We start from the raw sequence: 18,605 nt of genomic DNA on the forward strand, positions 1-18,605 counted from the left end.
CACTTAATATGTTTTTTTAAAAAAATAAACTTATTTATTTATTTATTTATTGGCTGTGTTGGGTCTTCGTTGCTGCACACGGGCTCTCTCTAGTTGCAGTGAGCGGGGGCTACTCTTTGTTGTGGTGAGTGGGCTTCTCATTGTCGTGGCTTCTCTGTTGCGGAGCACGGGCTCTAGGTGCGCAGGCTTTGGTAGTTGTGGCAAGTGGGCTCAGTACTTGTGGCTTGCGGGCTCTAGAGCTCAGGCTCAGTAGTTCTGGCACATGGGCTTAGCTGCTCCGCAGCATGTGGGATCTTCACCGGCCAGGGCTCAAACCCATGTCCCGTGCATTGGCAGGCAGATTCTCAACCACTGCACCACCAGGGAAGCCCTTAACATGGTTTCTGTGGATACATGTACATCTTGATTGTTAAGCTAAGGGAGTCTAGGCTTTATTAGCATTGGGGAATTCTGAAGATATTTAAGTAGGGATGTTGCATAAATATAGCTGTTTTCTATAGGAATTAATTCAACCATATCAATCTAAGAATTGCCTAGGCTCATATTCCCTTCTGATTTTATGAAGAATAAAAAGGAAGTGACTATTAGATGAGGGAGAACATCTAGTATTAGGCTTCTTCCTATGTAGTACTGTTCACCAAAGGAGAAAGGAGCTTTATGGGAAAAGGTTGTGTCTCAATGTGATTTATAATTTGTGGACTCTGAAAACCTAACATTTCAGGGTAATGTCTAATTCATCCTGTATGGTTAAAGATATATGAGCCTTAAGGAGAAGAGAATCTCACCAGTTACTTCAGTTACCAGACCAACGGAAACTGGATTTTTCAGGGGGAAAAAAAAGTAGCTACCTCCCTCTTAGAGATGCTGCCCCTGTAGGCGAATCAGGCTTTACAGGCAGATGCCCTTCACTTCTCTCCCTGGCTCTTTTGCTTTCACTAAGTGTGTAAGTACCCTGAGGTCAGAAGCTTAATATTCTATTTTCCCAACATTGGCTCTGGCCATTGAACATAGGTAGTCAATGAATGACTAGGGAAAGGCAAGATGTTCCTTCCTTTTGGGGCAGAGATTTTGTGCTTCACCATTTCTCCCTCCTCTTAGGCTTTCCTCAACCTCCATCACCCAGAAATCATCAGGGTATGGCAGCATGAAGGAACTGACTATTATTTCCCACTTCAAGTCTGGTAACCTGGGTAGACAAAATTCTCTGGGTTGGCCTAACCCTGATGAGCCCCAGTTCCTCTCTTGCTCCCTCCTGACTAGTTTAGATTAATGATGGAGATATGTGCAGAAATTAGAAGGCTTACTCCTGGGACTTCCCTGGTGGTCCAGTGGGTAAGACTCCATGCTCCCAACGCAGGGGGCCTGGGTTCGATCCCTGGTCGGGGAATGAGATCCTGCATGCATGCTGCAACTAAGAGTCTGCATGCCACAACTAAGAGTCCACATGCTTCAATTAAGAAGTCCACATGCCACAACGAAGATCCCATGTGCCGCAATAAGACCCGGTGCAGTCAAAAATAAATAAATAAATAATAAATAAATAAATTTTAAAAAAGAAGGCTTACTCTTCTTTACGCAATACCATTTAAGTTATTATGCATGCAAACCAACTAGTTATAAGTTTTAAATTTAGTGTACACCAACATGGATGGTTTTTGGAGCAGCAACTATGTAAATGTACAGCAAAAAACCCTTACTCCCATACCACCCAACCAAGTCAGGGAGAGCAAGGATGTGAGAGGGCTTACAAAATCACATATAGAAGCAATAAGAGGAAAAGATAGAGAAATATGTGGCAACCACTTGCTCATCCTTGTTGATTTTTTCTTGAGAGTCAATCCAGAATGTCAGAAAATTTTCCTAGCACCAACTTAACAGCAAGTTATAATAATAGATTGCTTAACCCATGTTCTGCAGATCACTAAATACTCGGATTTTTAATATCTCCTCTTTATATAATATTTGAATCCATATGGATTTCATTTAGTTTCTTCACTAGTTCAACAAATATAATAGCATTTAACCAGTCTCTTATTCATTCATCTGTTCATCTCAGGAAATGATAATTCCATCTTTCCAGGCCTATGCTCCATCCTCTGTTGAAGCCAAAACGCTTGGAATATGCTTCAATCCTCTTCTTTTGTGTTCTACATCTAATCCAATTCATCCATTTCATAAGTACATTTTTAGTGCCTATTATGTTCTCAGCCCTGGGATATCTATCAGGAAATACTGTTGATTCCATCTTCAAAATATATAAGTAACTCAACCACTCTCACCACCTCCACCTCTACTTCCTGCTCTGGATTACTGCAAAGACCTCCAAACTGGTCTCCCTGCTTCTGCTCTTGCTGTATCCACCCCTGCCAAGTCTCTTCTACACAGGCACCAGGACAGTCCTTTAAAAACTTGTCAGATCATGTCCTATCTCTGTTCAAATCCTCATTTTCCTGTGTTACTCAGGAAAAACCCCCAATCTTTACAATAGCCTTCAGGGTTTATATGATCAGCTACTCCCCACACCTGCACCACCCCCTTCCCCCAAAAGGAACTTCTCATTGCACAATCCTGGACTTGTACAGTGCATAGCTTATGTGGCTCAATGTGGTGGTCCCGTCCCCTACCTCTATGACCTTCTCTCTTCCTACATTGCCCTCGCTCACTCTGTTCAGCCACAATGGCCTCTTTACTCTTTCTCAAATATTACGAGCATGCTCTTGTATAAGGGCTTTTGCACTTGCTCTTCCCTCTGCGTGGAGTGCTCTTGCTCCAGACTTCTGCTCCCTGGTCTCCTTAGCTTTTTGCTTAAATGCCCTTTATCAGTGAGTCTTTTCTTGATTAACTTCCTCCACTTACAGTATCCCCTATACCCATTTTCTTTGCTTTATTTTCTCTGTAATCTCTGTCATACTATTATTTGTTTATTGTGTATATCTCTTCACTAGAAAGTAAGCTCCACGAGAGTAGTGAGCTTTGTCCCAAGCATCTACAATAATACTTGGCACACGGTAGACTATGATTGTTAAGTGAATGGATACACGCATCCCTTCATTGCTTCAGCAGACACCTACTAACTGCAGGTACAGAGAATAAAAAGACTTACAAGATGGCATGTCTGGGTAGGGGATTAAGAGGTACAAACTACTGTGTATAAAATAATTAAGGATACATTATACAGCACACGGAATATAGCCAATACTTTATAATAACTATAAATGGAGTATAATCTATAAAAAATTTGAATCACTGTGCTGTGCACTTGAAACTAATATTGTAAATCAACTATACCTCAAAAAAAAAAAAAAAAGATGGTATGCCTACCCTAAAGTAGCTGACAGGGAAGTGGGACAAGTTCACCCAAATTCAGGTTTCTATAATCTGTGAGTGAATAGTGGTGACAGAAATCATCAAAATTAATAGGGTAGAATACATAAGGAACTAAACTATCCTGGGGAGTAGGTATGTATTATAATTTAGCTACATCAGTACTCATCTATTCAGAACCAAATGGGATGAAGGGCTGAATTCACTTAATTTACTGGTGGGCATATCCTAGGTAGTTTAGAATTGGTGGACTGGTATGATACTTATCTGTAGGGCTGATGGTCCCAGGACATAAGCTGGGTTCCACAGCTTGGTGCACTGGATAGATGGAAGGTGCTTTGGGGTTAGGACTTAAGTTTGGGGCCAGCCTGTTGTTTATTATTTCCACTCACAGAGCTTGACAAGCAAACGGGCATGGATTCTGAGTCTTTGTGCTTTTCTTTTCTTTTTTTTTAGCAGATATGTTTTTGGGTCAGTCCTGCAATTAAAAAAAATTAAAATCTAATTCACATAACATAAAATTTACACTTTTGAAAGTGTACAATTCAGTGGTTTTTAGTATATTTACAAAGTTGTATAACCATTACCACTATCTAATTCCAGAACAGTCCCATCACCCAAAAACAAACCCTGTACCCATTAGCTGCTACTCCCCATTCTCCCTTCCCACAGTGGCTGTCTCCTGGCAACCACTAATCTATCTTTTGACTGTATGACTTTGCCTATTCTGGACATTTAATAAAAGTAGAATTATGCAATTTGTAGCCTTTTGTGTCTGGCTTCTTTCTCTTAGCATGATGTCTTCAAAGTGCATCTATGTTGTGGCATGTATCAGTACTTCATTACTTTTTATGGCTGAATAATATTCCATTGTATGGGTATACCATATTTTGTTTATCCATTCATCATTTGATGGACATTTGGATTGTCTTTGCTTTTTGACTATTATGAATCATGCTGCTATGAACATTTTTGTATAAGTTCTTATGTGGACATATGTTTTCATTTCTCTTTGGTATATCCCTAGGAGTGGAATTGCTTGGTCATATGGTAACTATGTTTCACATTTTGGGGACTACCAAACTCTTTCCCACAGCAGCTGCACCATTTTATATTCCCACCAGCACTGCATGAGGACTCCAATTTCTCCATATCCTTATCAACGTTTGTTACTGTCTTTTTCAAATTATAATCATCCTAGTGGGTGTGAAGTAATATCTCATGGTTTTGATTTTCATTTCTCTAATGATTAATGGTGTTGAACATCTTTTTATGTGCTTACTAGTCATTTTTATATCTTCTTTTGAGAAATTTCTATTTAGATCTTTTGCCCATTATTAAAATTGGGTTTCTTGTCTTTTTCTTGTTGAGTTAACAAGCTTTCTTTATATGTTTTAGATACTAGACCCTTAACAGATATATCATTTACAAATATTTTCTCCTATGCTGTGGGTTGTTTTTTCACTTTCTTGACAGTGAAGACCTTTCAGCCACAAAAGTTAGTCCTAGAATTTTAAAGCTGAAAGAGAACCGATAGATCATCCATCTAATTCACTATTTTCATTTTATTGATAAGGACACTAAAGCCCAATGAGTTGAATTAATTTCTTTAGTGGCAGAGTTAGGAACAACTGCTTTGTATAACTGCACTGTAAATTGCACCAAATAGGTTACAATGTAGGGATGAAAACAATTCATCACAGTTGAAACCATTGGAAAACAATATGAAATACCTAATAATCACATGTGATGCAGCATGATGTGTACTATAAAGGCAAAAGGAACTCAGAAAAACAATCAGAGAGATAATGGTGTTCAAACACATGTCAACAAGTAGATAGAGGGTAGTAACTGATAAAACAATTAGGGAAAATAACTATGGGATTAAGAAATATAAGTCAAAGTATTAAACCCCATCATTACAATGCCTTCACATCAGGCTTCACTCACCTTTAGTATCATCTGTGATTTTCATCAACTTCTGTAGAAGCACCATTCCTTTTGATTAAAGACAAGATTCAGAGTCAAAATTATATAAATTTCTTAAGTTATGAAAAGTAGAATAGGAAGATATAATTTTATATTAATTTTTCCTTAGATGAGTGGGAAACTGAAGAAAATGTTAGTTATATTTGATATACATCTTAATTAAAATTGCTTCTTTTCGTGCCTTACTGTCTCAAACTCCAAAAAACATTTTTTTGAAAAGCATTATAGAGTCAGCATTGAAGTCAAGAGTATTCATTTATCATCTTTTAGGATGTGAGGAAGTGAAGTAACTTTGGAAACCTGTTGACTCAAGAGCAGGATGCTCTGCTACCCATTTCATTTTCATTAGTGCGTTGGTTATGAACTGTTGACTAATTACATACCTTTTAATGATACAGGTATTTCTTTCTAGTGGATTCTCCTGTGAAATGTGTGGGTACAATATATGTCATAATATTAACTGTAGAATCTCCTCCCCTCAGTCCACTCCATCCCACAGCCAGAAAAACAACAGCCAAACAAATACCTTAAAAGTACTAATTCAACTCTTTTCTCAAAACATGGGGTAGTTTGGTTTTCTAAATGTGAGGAGATTAACTCTCAGAAAAAAAATTGCTCAGTTACCGAGGTGTGGTTTAGTTTGGTTAGATAAAGCCAATAATGTACTGTTTTAATACCAGGAAAGGTCAGTGGCAGGTTATGGAAACCTGGAAAATTCTGTGGTAACTTTAGGCTGTGAAGGTGGTACAGGGCAACATATCATGCAGAAAGCAGTACACATAAAGTATATATATTTTCTTTATGGGAGGGGAGATAGTAATATTAATATAAAACACATAATGTGTAGAATTAAGAAAAACTGATCAAACTCCTTTTATTTCTTCTCCCTCCTTCCTCCCCTACCCCATTCTCTCTCTCATTCTCTCATTCTTTTCTTCTTTATTGCTTGGCTCTTCTCCCTGCCTAGACATTAGTTTGCTAAAGGCATCCTATGCCATTTTTGGATATTGTATGGGGCACCACTCTGCCCAACTCTGGTTGGGAATGTGACTTGGAAGATATCTGTTCCTGACAAGAAGCAGAATTTATTTTTATACAGTATTTTTTTTTCTAAATATGTAGTAGAGTTTCTCTATATTCCTAATGGGTGTGATTTTTAAAATTCTCAGATAGAACCCCACAACCCAAGCACAACTGAAGGTCAGAGTGGAATTTTGAATGTTCACCATCAAATGACATAAATATTAGCAGGTCTTGAAGTTGTTCATATAAATGTGTCATTTTCATGTTTGTGCCTAGGTAACTGAAATCTACCTTTATTCCTTAAAAAAACAGAAATGGTGAAATAGGAATTGGGGAAAAAGATTTTTGTGTGAAAAATGTTACTGTCTAAAAAGTGACTGTCTAGTCATCTGAAATTTGAGTGTGAAAACTTAAATCACAGTAGTACATGTTTGAATGCACAAAAAAGTCAATATAGTATTCAGAAATAAAATCTGTTCCCTTAATACCTATATCTACACAGTAAATTTAATAAGTGGAAATTGAGTATTATTTGGTGAGTTTGTGGAATAGACACTACTATTTGTAATTTCTAAAATTATAAAATATACTTTTAAATGTCTAAATTTTCTTTAATGCACTGTAGATTTCACAGAATAAAATATATTTTGGTGTCAGCAAGTGGAACGGGGCTTTTACAGTGACAAAAGCAAGAGGGTGAGCAGGGTGGGCATGTGAAATGTGTATGTTTGATAGAGACTAGAAGGAAAAGAAACAAACAAAAAAGCAACACCACTAGGAAAACCAGGGAAGCAGGAGTGAAAGAAAAATAATCTATTAATAGAGACATGGAAAAGTTAAGAAAAATAGGGAAAAAGAAGAAATGGAAGAGGAGAAAGAAGAGTGATGGAAAGGTAAGCAGGCAAGACTGTGAAGTTGTGCTTTCTCAGCTTTGTAAATGGTTTTTTAACAATTGATTCTGATTTGGGTGACTCACTTAGGACTCACATAACTGTTTCTTCTGAGTGGCCCGGATTGGGAGGGTTATCTCAAGAATGACCTCAATACAGCTGCTTGGGTTAGTGAATGTTTAATTATGTGAAAGCAGGAAACTAGAACCTCTAATAGTCAGTCAATCAATGAGCATTTATTGAGCATATACTATGTATTCAAAAACTAAGCCTTGCTGAAAAGCAGGAACTTTGCTTGTCTCTTTTTCATCTTTGAACTTTCTTTTTTTACACTGCTTGAGTACTCAGTAAACGCTTATTAATGAACTCAGATCTTATACATGACCACGGAGGATTACTTCCAGTATCCCTAAATTCAGCAGCATGGTTTTAAATGCTGGGGTTAAAGCCTACCAAAGAGACATTTCTGAAAGTTTTCTGGCACCGGCAACAGAAGCAGCAGTAGATGAGATAGAATGGACCTATTCAACGAGATCTTTTTCCTTTTACAAATTATAAAATAAAACAGCACTCACTTGGAAAGGTTAAGTGTGGGTACCCAGAATTTAAATTTATTTTCTCTTACCAAGGTTCATTTTGTAGATACTTGCACAAAGTACCTTAAGTTATTTTTAAATTCTTGTTTTTGAAACACAATCAGGTTTTCAGAGACACATCAATTTTTTTTTTTTTATCATACTCACTGAAAAACACTGGTGCAGAGAGCAAATTAAAATTACTTAAGAATGAAGTACAGACTGAGGTTGTGTGTGTGCTGAGGGAAAGAGGGCAGAAGACAAGTTTTACTTGCCTCTACTGATCAATTTCACATTATAATTTTCAAACCTTCCATTCATTCTTTTCTATGTAAGTACAGAACATAGTATTCTGGCCCTGGGAAAATTATTTTAGACATAAATGTGATAAGAGGCCTGCAAACAAAAAGTACTGAGATTATGTATTAAATTTTAGAAGCATCCAAAAAAGAAATTTTAGGTCATTAGACATACTTATCAACAGGTAAGATTTTAATATTAATAAGAAAATGGGAAAGTACATTGCAAGTGGGACTTTAAAGTTAAATGCACAAAAATTGTGTATGCATAAGGAAAAAAATTGGGGGTGATGAAATTACAGATTATCACTGGTGATAGAAGTAAGGATTATTCAAATTTTTTTCGTTCTTTCATTTTGTGAATATAGAAATTTTCTGTAATGAATATGTATTACTTTTATAACCAAGAAAACACATATAAAATATGTTTTTAAAAAGAATTTTAAAATAAAATATAAAAATAAGTGCATAGCATCAGATTATCAATTTTATATTATATAAAAAATTTCTACTCACGTTTAAACTTCTTCAGGCCCTCCATTATTGAATGCACTTTAACCTTCCCATGTTCTATAAAACATTTTGAATCAGATACAGAAGAAGTCATATAAAAACTCATAAAAGCAGATAAAAGTTATGAAATTATTAAAATAACATGGCAGGCTGGAACTTCTTCCATGAGTTAGAAGAACTAGAGATAATATACTGGTTTGCTTTGGAATTGGATTAATTTTTCTCTCAGGTGAGTATGATGGAAAAAAGTATAAATCAATGACAGAACTATCTCAACTTCTTTAATGCAGTTTTTCTCTTCTGTGTTTCAAGGTATTACACTTCAAAGGTGATACATGGGAAAGGGATATTACACAAAGCACCAGGGCTTGAGTCTGGCAGCATCTTTTCCAAACTCAGATAGATGACATTTTAAAAAAAGATATGAAGAGACTTTGTTGGTAAATGCTCAGAGTTGGAATAGGGAGAGAAGGACTTGCTGTTTTTTTGTTCTGACAGGTTTTTCTTGAGAATCAACCCATTTGAGATGGCATGTTTGTCACCACTGTGTATAGAGTATGCTTCTCTGACTGGAATGATCTTCTCACACTTGTTCAACTTCGGGTCTTCTCCAGGAAACCCCAGTCTTTTTTTTTTTTTTTTTTTTTGCACACCACCATCCCCACACCACCGCAGTTTTCCCCCCTTGGTGTCCATATGTCCATTCTCTACATCTGTGTCTCAACTTCTGCCCTGCAAACCGCCTCATCTGTACCATTTTTCTAGGTTCCACATACATGCATTAATATACGATATTTGTTTTTCTCTTTCTGACTTACTTCACTCTGTATGACAGTCTCTAGATCCATCCACGTCTCAACAAATGACTCAATTTCGTTCCTTTTTATGGCTGAGTAATATTCCATTGTATATATGTACCACAACTTCTTTATCCATTTGTCTGTTGATGGGCATTTAGGTTGCTTCCATGACCTGGCTATTGTAAATAGTGCTGCAATGAACATTCGGGTGCATGTGTCTTTTTGAATTACTGTTTTCTCTGGGTATATGCCCAGTAGTGGGATTGCTGGGTCATATGGTAATTCTATTTTTAGTTTTTTAAGGAACCTCCATATTGTTCTCCATAGTGGCTGTATCAATTCACATTCCCACCAACAGTGCAAGAGGGTTCCCTTTTCTCCACACCCTCTCCAGCATTTGTTGTTTGTAGATTTTCTGATGATGCCCATTCTAACAGGAGTGAGGTGATACCTCATTGTCGTTTTGATTTGCATTTCTCTAATAATTAGTGATGTTGAGCATCTTTTCATTTGCTTCGTGGCCGTCTGTATGTCTTCTTTGGAGAAATGCCTATTTAGGTCTTCTGCCCATTTTTGGATTGGGGTGTTTGTTTCTTTAATATTGAGCTGAATGAGCTGTTTATATATTTTGGAGATTAATCCTTTGTCCGTTGATTCGTTTGCAAATATTTTCTCCCATTCCGAGGGTTGTCTTTTCGTCTTGTTTATGGTTTCCTTTGCTGTGCAAAAGCTTTGAAGTTTCATTAGGTCCCATTTGTTTATTTTTGTTTTTATTTCCATTACTCTAGGAGGTGGATCAAAAAAGATCTTGCTGTGATTTATGTCAAAGAGTGTTCTTCCTATGTTTTCCTCTAAGAGTTTTATAGTGTCCAGTCTTATATTTAGGTCTCTAATCCATTTTGAGTTTATTTTTGTGTATGGTGTTAGGGAGTATTCTAATTTCATTCTTTTACATGTAGCTGTCCAGTTTTCCCAGCACCACTTATTGAAGAGACTGTCTTTTCTCCATTGTATATTCTTGCCTCCTTTGTCATAGATTAGTTGACCATAGGTGCGTGGGTTAATCTCTGGGCTTTCTATCTTGTTCCATTGATCTATGAAACCCCAGTCTTGACTAAACGCTCCTTTAGCGCCTTCTGCATACATTTATCACATTATATCGAAATTATTTTATGTGCCTATCTCTTCTGTTGGACCATAAGCTCTTTGAGGACAAGGGCTGTGACTCATTCACCTTGGTACTTTGCACAGAGCCTAGCACATGGGATCCCTTCCTTTAACGACTTAACAATCGTTGGGAGAGAGTATAAGTTTGACCTAAGGAAGAGCACTAAAGGGGATCAGTCTGAGTACTGGAGAACACTGATGGGGAGGTGGAGGCGAACAGGACCAGAAAAAATAGGAAGAGAGTGGTTGATACCTGAGAAGTTAATGTGAATGCATGAGAAACCCAGAGATTTAAATACTGTATCTAGGACAGAATAGCACTTGCAGGAGAAAAGACTAAAGAGTAGCCTAGAAGAAGAGCAGCTGTGAGACAAGTGGGACTGAATGTTTCTTCCATGATGCCACCCAGTAAGAGAAGGGACAGAAAGGAACCCTGGGTGGCACCTTCAAGAATTCTGATAAAGAAGTAATTTTTTGGGTCTATAAAATGTCACACACTCTTGTTTCAAGACTAACAGCATACATCTCTTTCTCCCTTCCTCTCTCCAAAACTCTGAATATATTTCTAATGTTTCCTCCTCAGCACTGAAATGGGAGGCTGGAACTTGAAGAACAGAAACAAAAATGAAAATTCCCCTAAAGTAGGAATAGTGGCAGAATCTATGAGAATAAGGACATCTATTATTTAATTTTAATCAGTTTCAGTAAAATAAGCTACCAACCCAGCCTTGAGTTGAGAAATGACGGAATTAGGCAGCGTCCAGGGGAGTAACAGAATAAAAAAAGACAACAGCATAGTAGAGGAATGCAAAGCAGAGAATTCAAAGTAGAAAGTCAGAACCATTGGTGAGTAGGAGAAATATATGTCTCCCCTAACCTACCCAAGAGTCCCTAGATATTGGAGAGTTGCTGGGTTTCGTCTATACATGATAGTATGACAAATCAGTTCAGTGTTGGGAAATTTGTTTGCTATGTGGAAAAAAAATCCAAGTGGGATCCCTGTCTTACCATATGCAGAGGTGGTATACAGATGAATTAAAGACCTAAATGTGAAAGGTAAAATTATATAGTTAGTAGAAGTAGTAAAGAACAAGAAAATGAAGCGTTGGCAAATCTGGTGTTCATTACTGGGGCAGTGAATAGGTAAATTATGGTCATTGTATTGAAGGGATATTATGCAGCAGCCAGAATTAGATTGATTTATAGAAACATGGGTAAGTCTAAAAAATATAGTGTTGATTCACATCCACTAGGATGGCTAGAATTAAAAAGTCAGATAGTAACAAGTGTTGATGTGGGAGTGGAGGAATCAGAACCTTTATATATTGCTGGTGGGAACGCAAAATGATGCAGCCACTTCGGAAAACAGTCTGGCAGTTCCTCAAATGGTTAAATGTAGAGTTACCTTATGACCCAGCAATCTCACTCCTAGGTATATACCCAAGAGAAATGAAATATGTCCACATGAAAAGTTGCACACAAATGTTTATAGCAGCATTATTCATAACAGCCAAAAGGTGGAAACAATCCTAATATCCATCAACTGATGAGTGGATAAATGAAATGAGATATATCCATACAATAGAATATTATTTGGCCATTAAAAGGAATGAAGTACTGATACATGCTACAACATGGACAAATTTTGAAAACATGTTAAGTGAAAGAAGCCAGTCACAAAAGACCACATATTTTATGATTCCATTTATATGAAATGTCCAGAAAAGGCAAATCTATAGACATAGAATGTAGATTAATGATTGCTTAGGGGTGGGAGGATAGGGAGTGAAAGCTAAAGTGTACAGTGCTTCTTTTTCAGGTGATGAAGATGTTTGAGAATGACTGTGGTGATAATTGCACATATCTGTGAATATTAAAAACCATTGAATTGTACACTTTTAGTGAATGAGTTGTCTGGTATGTGAACTATATCTCAATAAAGCTATTAAAAATAATGTTGAGTGAAAAGAAATAGGGGTTTTATAGCACAATACCATTTAAGTAAATTAAATACCACACACACTGAATTTTTAAAGGGACATGTGTATATCTAAATAAACATGAGGAAGGTAGGTTGGAAGGACAAATATTAGATATAATAGAGAATGGACTTACGATGGGGGAAAGGAAATAGGAGTGGAAATAGGAGGTAAAGAGGAAAAATACAGTAAGTCCTCTAAATATGAACCTTCAAGTTGTGAACGTGCGTTCGCATGCCCAATCACATAAGTTAGTTTACGTGTCTGGTGTACATTGTCATGTGTGTGCATCCTCTACAAGTGGTTGTGCTTTTGTGTACTTTACTGTACAGTAGTGTAGAGAGTACAGTAGTATAGTATCTTTATTACAAGCCTAGGATGTCTGGAAGCAAGCGTAAAAGCAGTGGTGATGTGACTGGTACTGTACTGTACTTTTCAAGGTACTGTACTGTAAGAATAAAAATGTTTTCTTTAGTTTTTGTGTTTGTTTTTTATGTATTATTTGTGTGAAAAGTATTATAAACCTATTACAGTACAGTACTATATAGCCGATTGTGTTAGTTGGGTACCTAGGCTAACTTTATTGGACTTATGAACAAATTGGACTTACAAATGCGCTCTTGGAATGGAACTTGTTCGTATGTAGGGGACTTACTGTAATAAAATAAAACACAAAGGGTCCTTGCATGGACCAATGGTGATAGTGTGCCATACTGATGAGTTTGATTAACTCAACTGTGTGCATCTGATATTTAAGAAAAAGTTCACCCTTCCCCTGAAGAAGTTTAACGTGCTGGTGAGATATGAAGGGAGAAGTATCTAGCAGGCAGCTAGAAACACAGTACTGACAACAAATAATCCAGAGAGCAAAGGTTCTCAAACATTTTGGTCTCAGGACCTCTTTATATTCTTAAAAAATTTTGAGGACCTCCAAGAGTTGCAACTATGGATAATTACCCTATTAGATAATAAAACTGAGGAATAAAAAAATAATAATTCATTTTAAAATAGTAATAATAAATCCAGTATATGGTAACATACTTTTTAATGAAAAACATGTATCAATTGAAAATGAAAAATATAAATAAATTTCCCAAAAAGTTTAGTGGGAAAGGTAGTGCTATTGACTGAATATTTGTGTCCCCCCATCCCCCCAATAAAATCCTATTCCCAATGTGATGGTATTAGGAGGTGGGCCTTTGGGAGGTACTAGGATTAGATGAGATCTTGAGGATGGAGCCCTCGTAAGTGGGATTAGCGCCTTATGAGTCAGAAGAGAGCTTGCTGCCTGCTGCTCTCTGCCATGTGATGATATGAGAAGTTGGCAATCTGCAACCCAGAAGAGGACTTTCACCAGAACTCAACCATGCTAGCACCCTGATCTCTGACTTCTAGTCTCCAGAACTGTGAGAAATAAATTTCTGTCATTTACAAGCCACCCAGTTTACAGTATTTTTGTAATAATAGCCCAAGCTAAGACAGCATTGTTTTACTTTTTTTTTTTAATTTTATTTATTTATTTTTGGTTGTGTTGGGTCTTCGTTTCTGTGTGAGGGCTTTCTCTAGTTGCGGCAAGCGGGCGCCACTCCTCATCGCGGTGCGCGGGCCTCTCACTATTGCGGCCTCTCTTGTTGTGGAGCACAGGCTCCAGACGCACAGGCTCAGTAGTTGTGGCTCACGGGCCCAGCTGCTCCGTGGCATGTGGGATCTTCCCAGACCAAGGCTCGAACCCACGTCCCCTGCATTGGTAGGCAGACTCTCAACCACTGTGCCACCAGGGAAGCTCTGTTTTACATTTTTGTAAATCTCTTTAATGTTTGGCTTAACAGAAGACAGCTGGGATTCTCAGTCTGTTTCTGCATTTGATTTACTGTGATATGGTCACAGAGTTATGTAGTTGGAAAAGAAATATTTTAATAGCTTTTTCAGATATATCATGGGTGGGGGGTATGTCATGTAGCTTATGAAAAATGCTACTGTATACTTGTGAGTGAATGAAGGTGATAAAGGCAAATAATGTCTTTGTGTTAAATGTCTTTGTGTTAAAATAGTGTTATTTTAAAAATAGTTTTGCAAATATTTTCAACGGACAAGGGATTAATCTCCAAAATGTACAAACAGCTCATGCAGCTCAATATCAAAAAAACAAACAACCCAATCAAAAATGGGTGGAAGACCTAAATAGACATTTCTCCAAAGAAGACATACAGTTGGCCAAGAAGCACATGAAAAGATGCTCAACATCACTAATTACTAGAGAAATGCAAATCGAAACTACAATGAGGTATCACCTCACGTTGGTCAGAATTGCCATCATCAAAAAATCTACAAACAATAAATGTTGGAGAGGGTGTGGAGAAAAGGGAACCCTCTTGCACTGTTGGTGGGAATGTAAATTGATACAGCCACTATGGAGAACAGTAGGGAGGTTCCTTAAAAAACTAAAAATAGAATTACCAAATGACCCAGCAATCCCACTACTGGGAGTATATCCTGAGAAAACCATAATTCAAAAAGACACATGCACCCCAATGTTCATTGCAGCATTCTTTACAATAGCCAGGTCATGGAAGCAACATAAATGCCCATTGACAGATGAATGGATAAAGAAGATGTGGTACATATACACAATGGAATATTACTTAGCCATGAAAAGGAACGAATTGGGTTATTTGTAGAGATGTGGATGGACCTAGAGACTGTCATACAGAGTGAAGTAAGCCAGAAAGAGAAAAACAAATATCATATATTGACTCATATATGTGGAATCTAGAAAAATAGTACAGATGAACCTGCTTGCAAGGTAGAAATAGAGACATAGACATACAGAACAAATGCATGGACACCAAGGTGGGGAAAGGAGGGGTGGGATAAATTGGGAGATTGGGATTGACATATATACACCAATATGTATAAAATACATAACTAATGAGAACCTGCTGTATAGCTCTGGGAACTCTACTCAGTGCTCTTGGTGACCTAAATGGGAAAGAAATCCAAAAAAGAGGGGATATATGTATACATACAGCTGATTCACTTCGCTCTACAGTAGAAACTAATGCAACATTGTAAAACAACTATACCCCAGTAAAAAAAATAGTTTTGATCTCACAGACCTCCTGCAAGAGAGGGGTGTTCCTGGACCATGATTTGAGAACTGCTACCCTAGAGAGTTGATAGCTCAAGCAGTGATCAGGAAGTAATATGATTAAGGGAGGGAAGGAATTAAAACTGAGAAGACTGAGAGGTAAACCCTGGATTGTTTCTACATTAGGAAATTAGAATAAGTGGAGCTGGCAAAGGAAATTATTGGTGATTTCTGATTCTGAGAGCTATTTCAGTAGAGTTGGGGAGTACGTGAGTGGGAAAGCCAATTGCAAGGATTCAAAGAGAGAATGTAAAGTGAGGAAGCTGAAGCAGCACCTAAAGACCAATTAAAAAGTGGGCTGAAAGAAATGAGGGATGAATGATCATAATTATAAGACAGAAGAACCAAGTCAATGTTAGTTTTTAAAAGGAATGGGGGAGTATATGCTACTTTATAGGCAGAGTAGAGAGAAATAGGTGAAATTGAATGTGTTGAATTATGAAATAACTTTTATACAAATATTGAATCATTATGTTGTACACCTGAAACTAATACAATATATCAATTATCCCTCAATAAAAAATATTTTTTGAAGAAGTGGGAGATGATCAGGTCAAGAGGAATGGATTTGGAAGGGTGAAAAGAACCTCTTCAACTGAAGAGAGGAGAGGGACATAGTATATCTTCCTGAATAAGAAGAAATGATTAACTGGAGAAAACAGAAAATGGAGATGTTTGCAATGAATAGGTTCAAATTTGTTAAAACCATGATTTGAGAACATAATGGTTGTGTTTTATTTCCTACTTTCTGTTGGGTTTAGCAGAGAAAGTCAAGTATGTATTCCCTTCTTCATCCCTTAGTATAGTTCCTGGACATATTCAGTGATCAGTAAATATTTGTTGTTTGAATAAATCAATATACAATATTTTCTTTCAAGGCCAGAGCTGTACAGAAGCGTTCTAGAAACATCATTATAATAAGAAATGCTAATCCCCAAATGCTCCTAGATCATCTTTTTTTGTATCAGAACAACAAAGAGAGTAATAGAAATAAAAAGACGAGTCTAAAGTAGTTACATAACACAAGAGCCAGCAGATAAGTCATGTAACTGGGCTCAATAAGCGATAATAAAAATCTCAATAAGCAAACAAATCAATCAATCAATCCCTAACTCCTTCTGCTTCCCCTGTGTGTCTCTCCCTAATACTCATTTTTATTTGCTAATTTTAATTACTCTAATATTTTTCCTTCTTATTTTGGGGATGGAATCATGCCCTCAGGCACATAATATATTGGTTGTACTTGTGACTTACGAAATGAAAGGCCAGGCACAATCTTAATATATCATTTCTTCATCTTTTAGGTCTTAGATAGGCAAAGTGTGGACCTTGGACCAGCAGCATTGCCACCATCTGGAAACTTGTCAGAAATGCAGAATTTCTTAGGCTGTACTCCAGACCTGAATCATAATCTGCATTTTAACAAGATGCCCAGGTGATTCATACAAACATTCAAGTTTGAGAAGCATTGTTCTAGGTGACACAAAAAAGATAAGGATCATTTCTGAGAAGCTTATATACAAGATAACAAAGGTAACTTCTAGGAAGACAACAGAATTTAAAAGAAACTCACCATTGAATGTCAAATGAGGCATTAGTTTCTTCATTTCTTCTTCTGTGAGCTCAACCCCCTCATTTGCTAGAAAGTTGTCTAAGTCCTGGATATCAATCACCTTTCCTTAGAAAAGGTGAGAAATAAATTGCAGAAATATTATATAACTGTCTACAAAGGATGAAAAAGACTATTTGTGCTTATATATAACATTACCCATGTATACCCAGAATTAACAGGAGGATCAGAAAAAAATCCTCTGTTTCAAATTCTGGTTCAGAAAAGCAGAAAATGGCTACAAAAAAAATAATTCACTGGTGGGTTATTGCAACCCATAGCAAATTAAGCTACATATAGGTATTTGGCTTTATTTTTTTCTCTTCCTCCTACCCCACTGGAAAATTCAGTTTTTTCTATAGACCAGTTTTTGAAATTTTATTTTTATTTATTTAAAAAAAATGTTTGCCTAGTTTGCTTCTCTGAGCACTATGCATTCCAAGAATTTCATTCATCTCAACACAGTCAGAAGTAATTTTTCCTCATTCATTGTAAAAATAATATAACAACATTTAAGATTATTATAAAGTGGGAAAAATATAATTCTACCACCCTACCACAAAAACCATTTTTAGGTTTTCATATTCCAGCTTTCCATTATGAAAGCTGTACTTTCATAACGTAGAAGTCTAATATACATACAATTTTGTATTCTGCTTTTCCAACCTAATATTACTTCATAAACTTGTTTCCAAGTTGCTACATAATTTTTACAGTTAACATTTCAACAGATGATATCCCATAAGCCTGACTTACCATGATTTATGTGTTATTCCCATACTGTTAGATATTTAGGCTGTTTCAAATTTCCCTGAAGGTCTTTAGGAAGAGATTTTTTTCTTTTATTCAATTAAATTATTTCCAGAGGATAAATTTCTAGGATTGGGGTTAATGGGGAAAATGAATAGTTCTGTGGCTCTTGAGATCTGTAACTATGTTGAAGAATTCTTTTGGGGAAAACGTCAGAGAATATTATGGGTATTGATATATAAGTACAGATTAATTACTGTTTACCCAATTTCAGTAGCATCCACAACAATGGAACATATATGAAAGAATTTAAACATTTATAAGGGGATATATTTTTCTCCACCAATTGCAAAATATTAAGACGCTATTTATAACATCTTTTCATCATAGCTTGCAACTCACCCTTGATATAACTGATAGCATCCATCAAATCATTCAGACCAACTGTATTATCACCTGTAAGGAAAGGGAAATAAACCTCAGAATCAGATAAGCAAATATTACTGAGACTCACAAAATTTAGGACGCATAAAGTTCTG

The 18,605-nt window shown here is 36.6% G+C and overlaps 1 protein-coding gene across 3 annotated transcripts in view; it reads right to left on the bottom strand.

Annotated features, from left to right (window-relative positions):
- Positions 1–18,605, bottom strand: part of EFCAB3 (EF-hand calcium binding domain 3) — a 76,780-nt gene that overhangs the window by 37,584 nt on the left and 20,591 nt on the right. Inside the window, exons 3-4 of one of the 3 annotated variants that reach the window (XM_082443140.1) lie at positions 8,617–8,670; positions 5,275–5,322 (exon numbers count right to left, since the gene is read on the bottom strand). In XM_082443140.1, coding sequence (XP_082299266.1) covers positions 5,275–5,322; positions 8,617–8,670 — 102 coding nt within the window. Of the gene's footprint in view, positions 1–3,321; positions 9,228–18,605 lie in introns of those variants that run through there. The other 2 variants (XM_082443142.1, XM_082443141.1) reach the window with 2 other exon arrangements.

This window comes from Balaenoptera physalus, assembly GCF_965194825.1.
Source record: "Balaenoptera physalus genome assembly, chromosome: 20".
NCBI classification, from domain to species: Eukaryota; Metazoa; Chordata; class Mammalia; order Artiodactyla; family Balaenopteridae; genus Balaenoptera; species Balaenoptera physalus.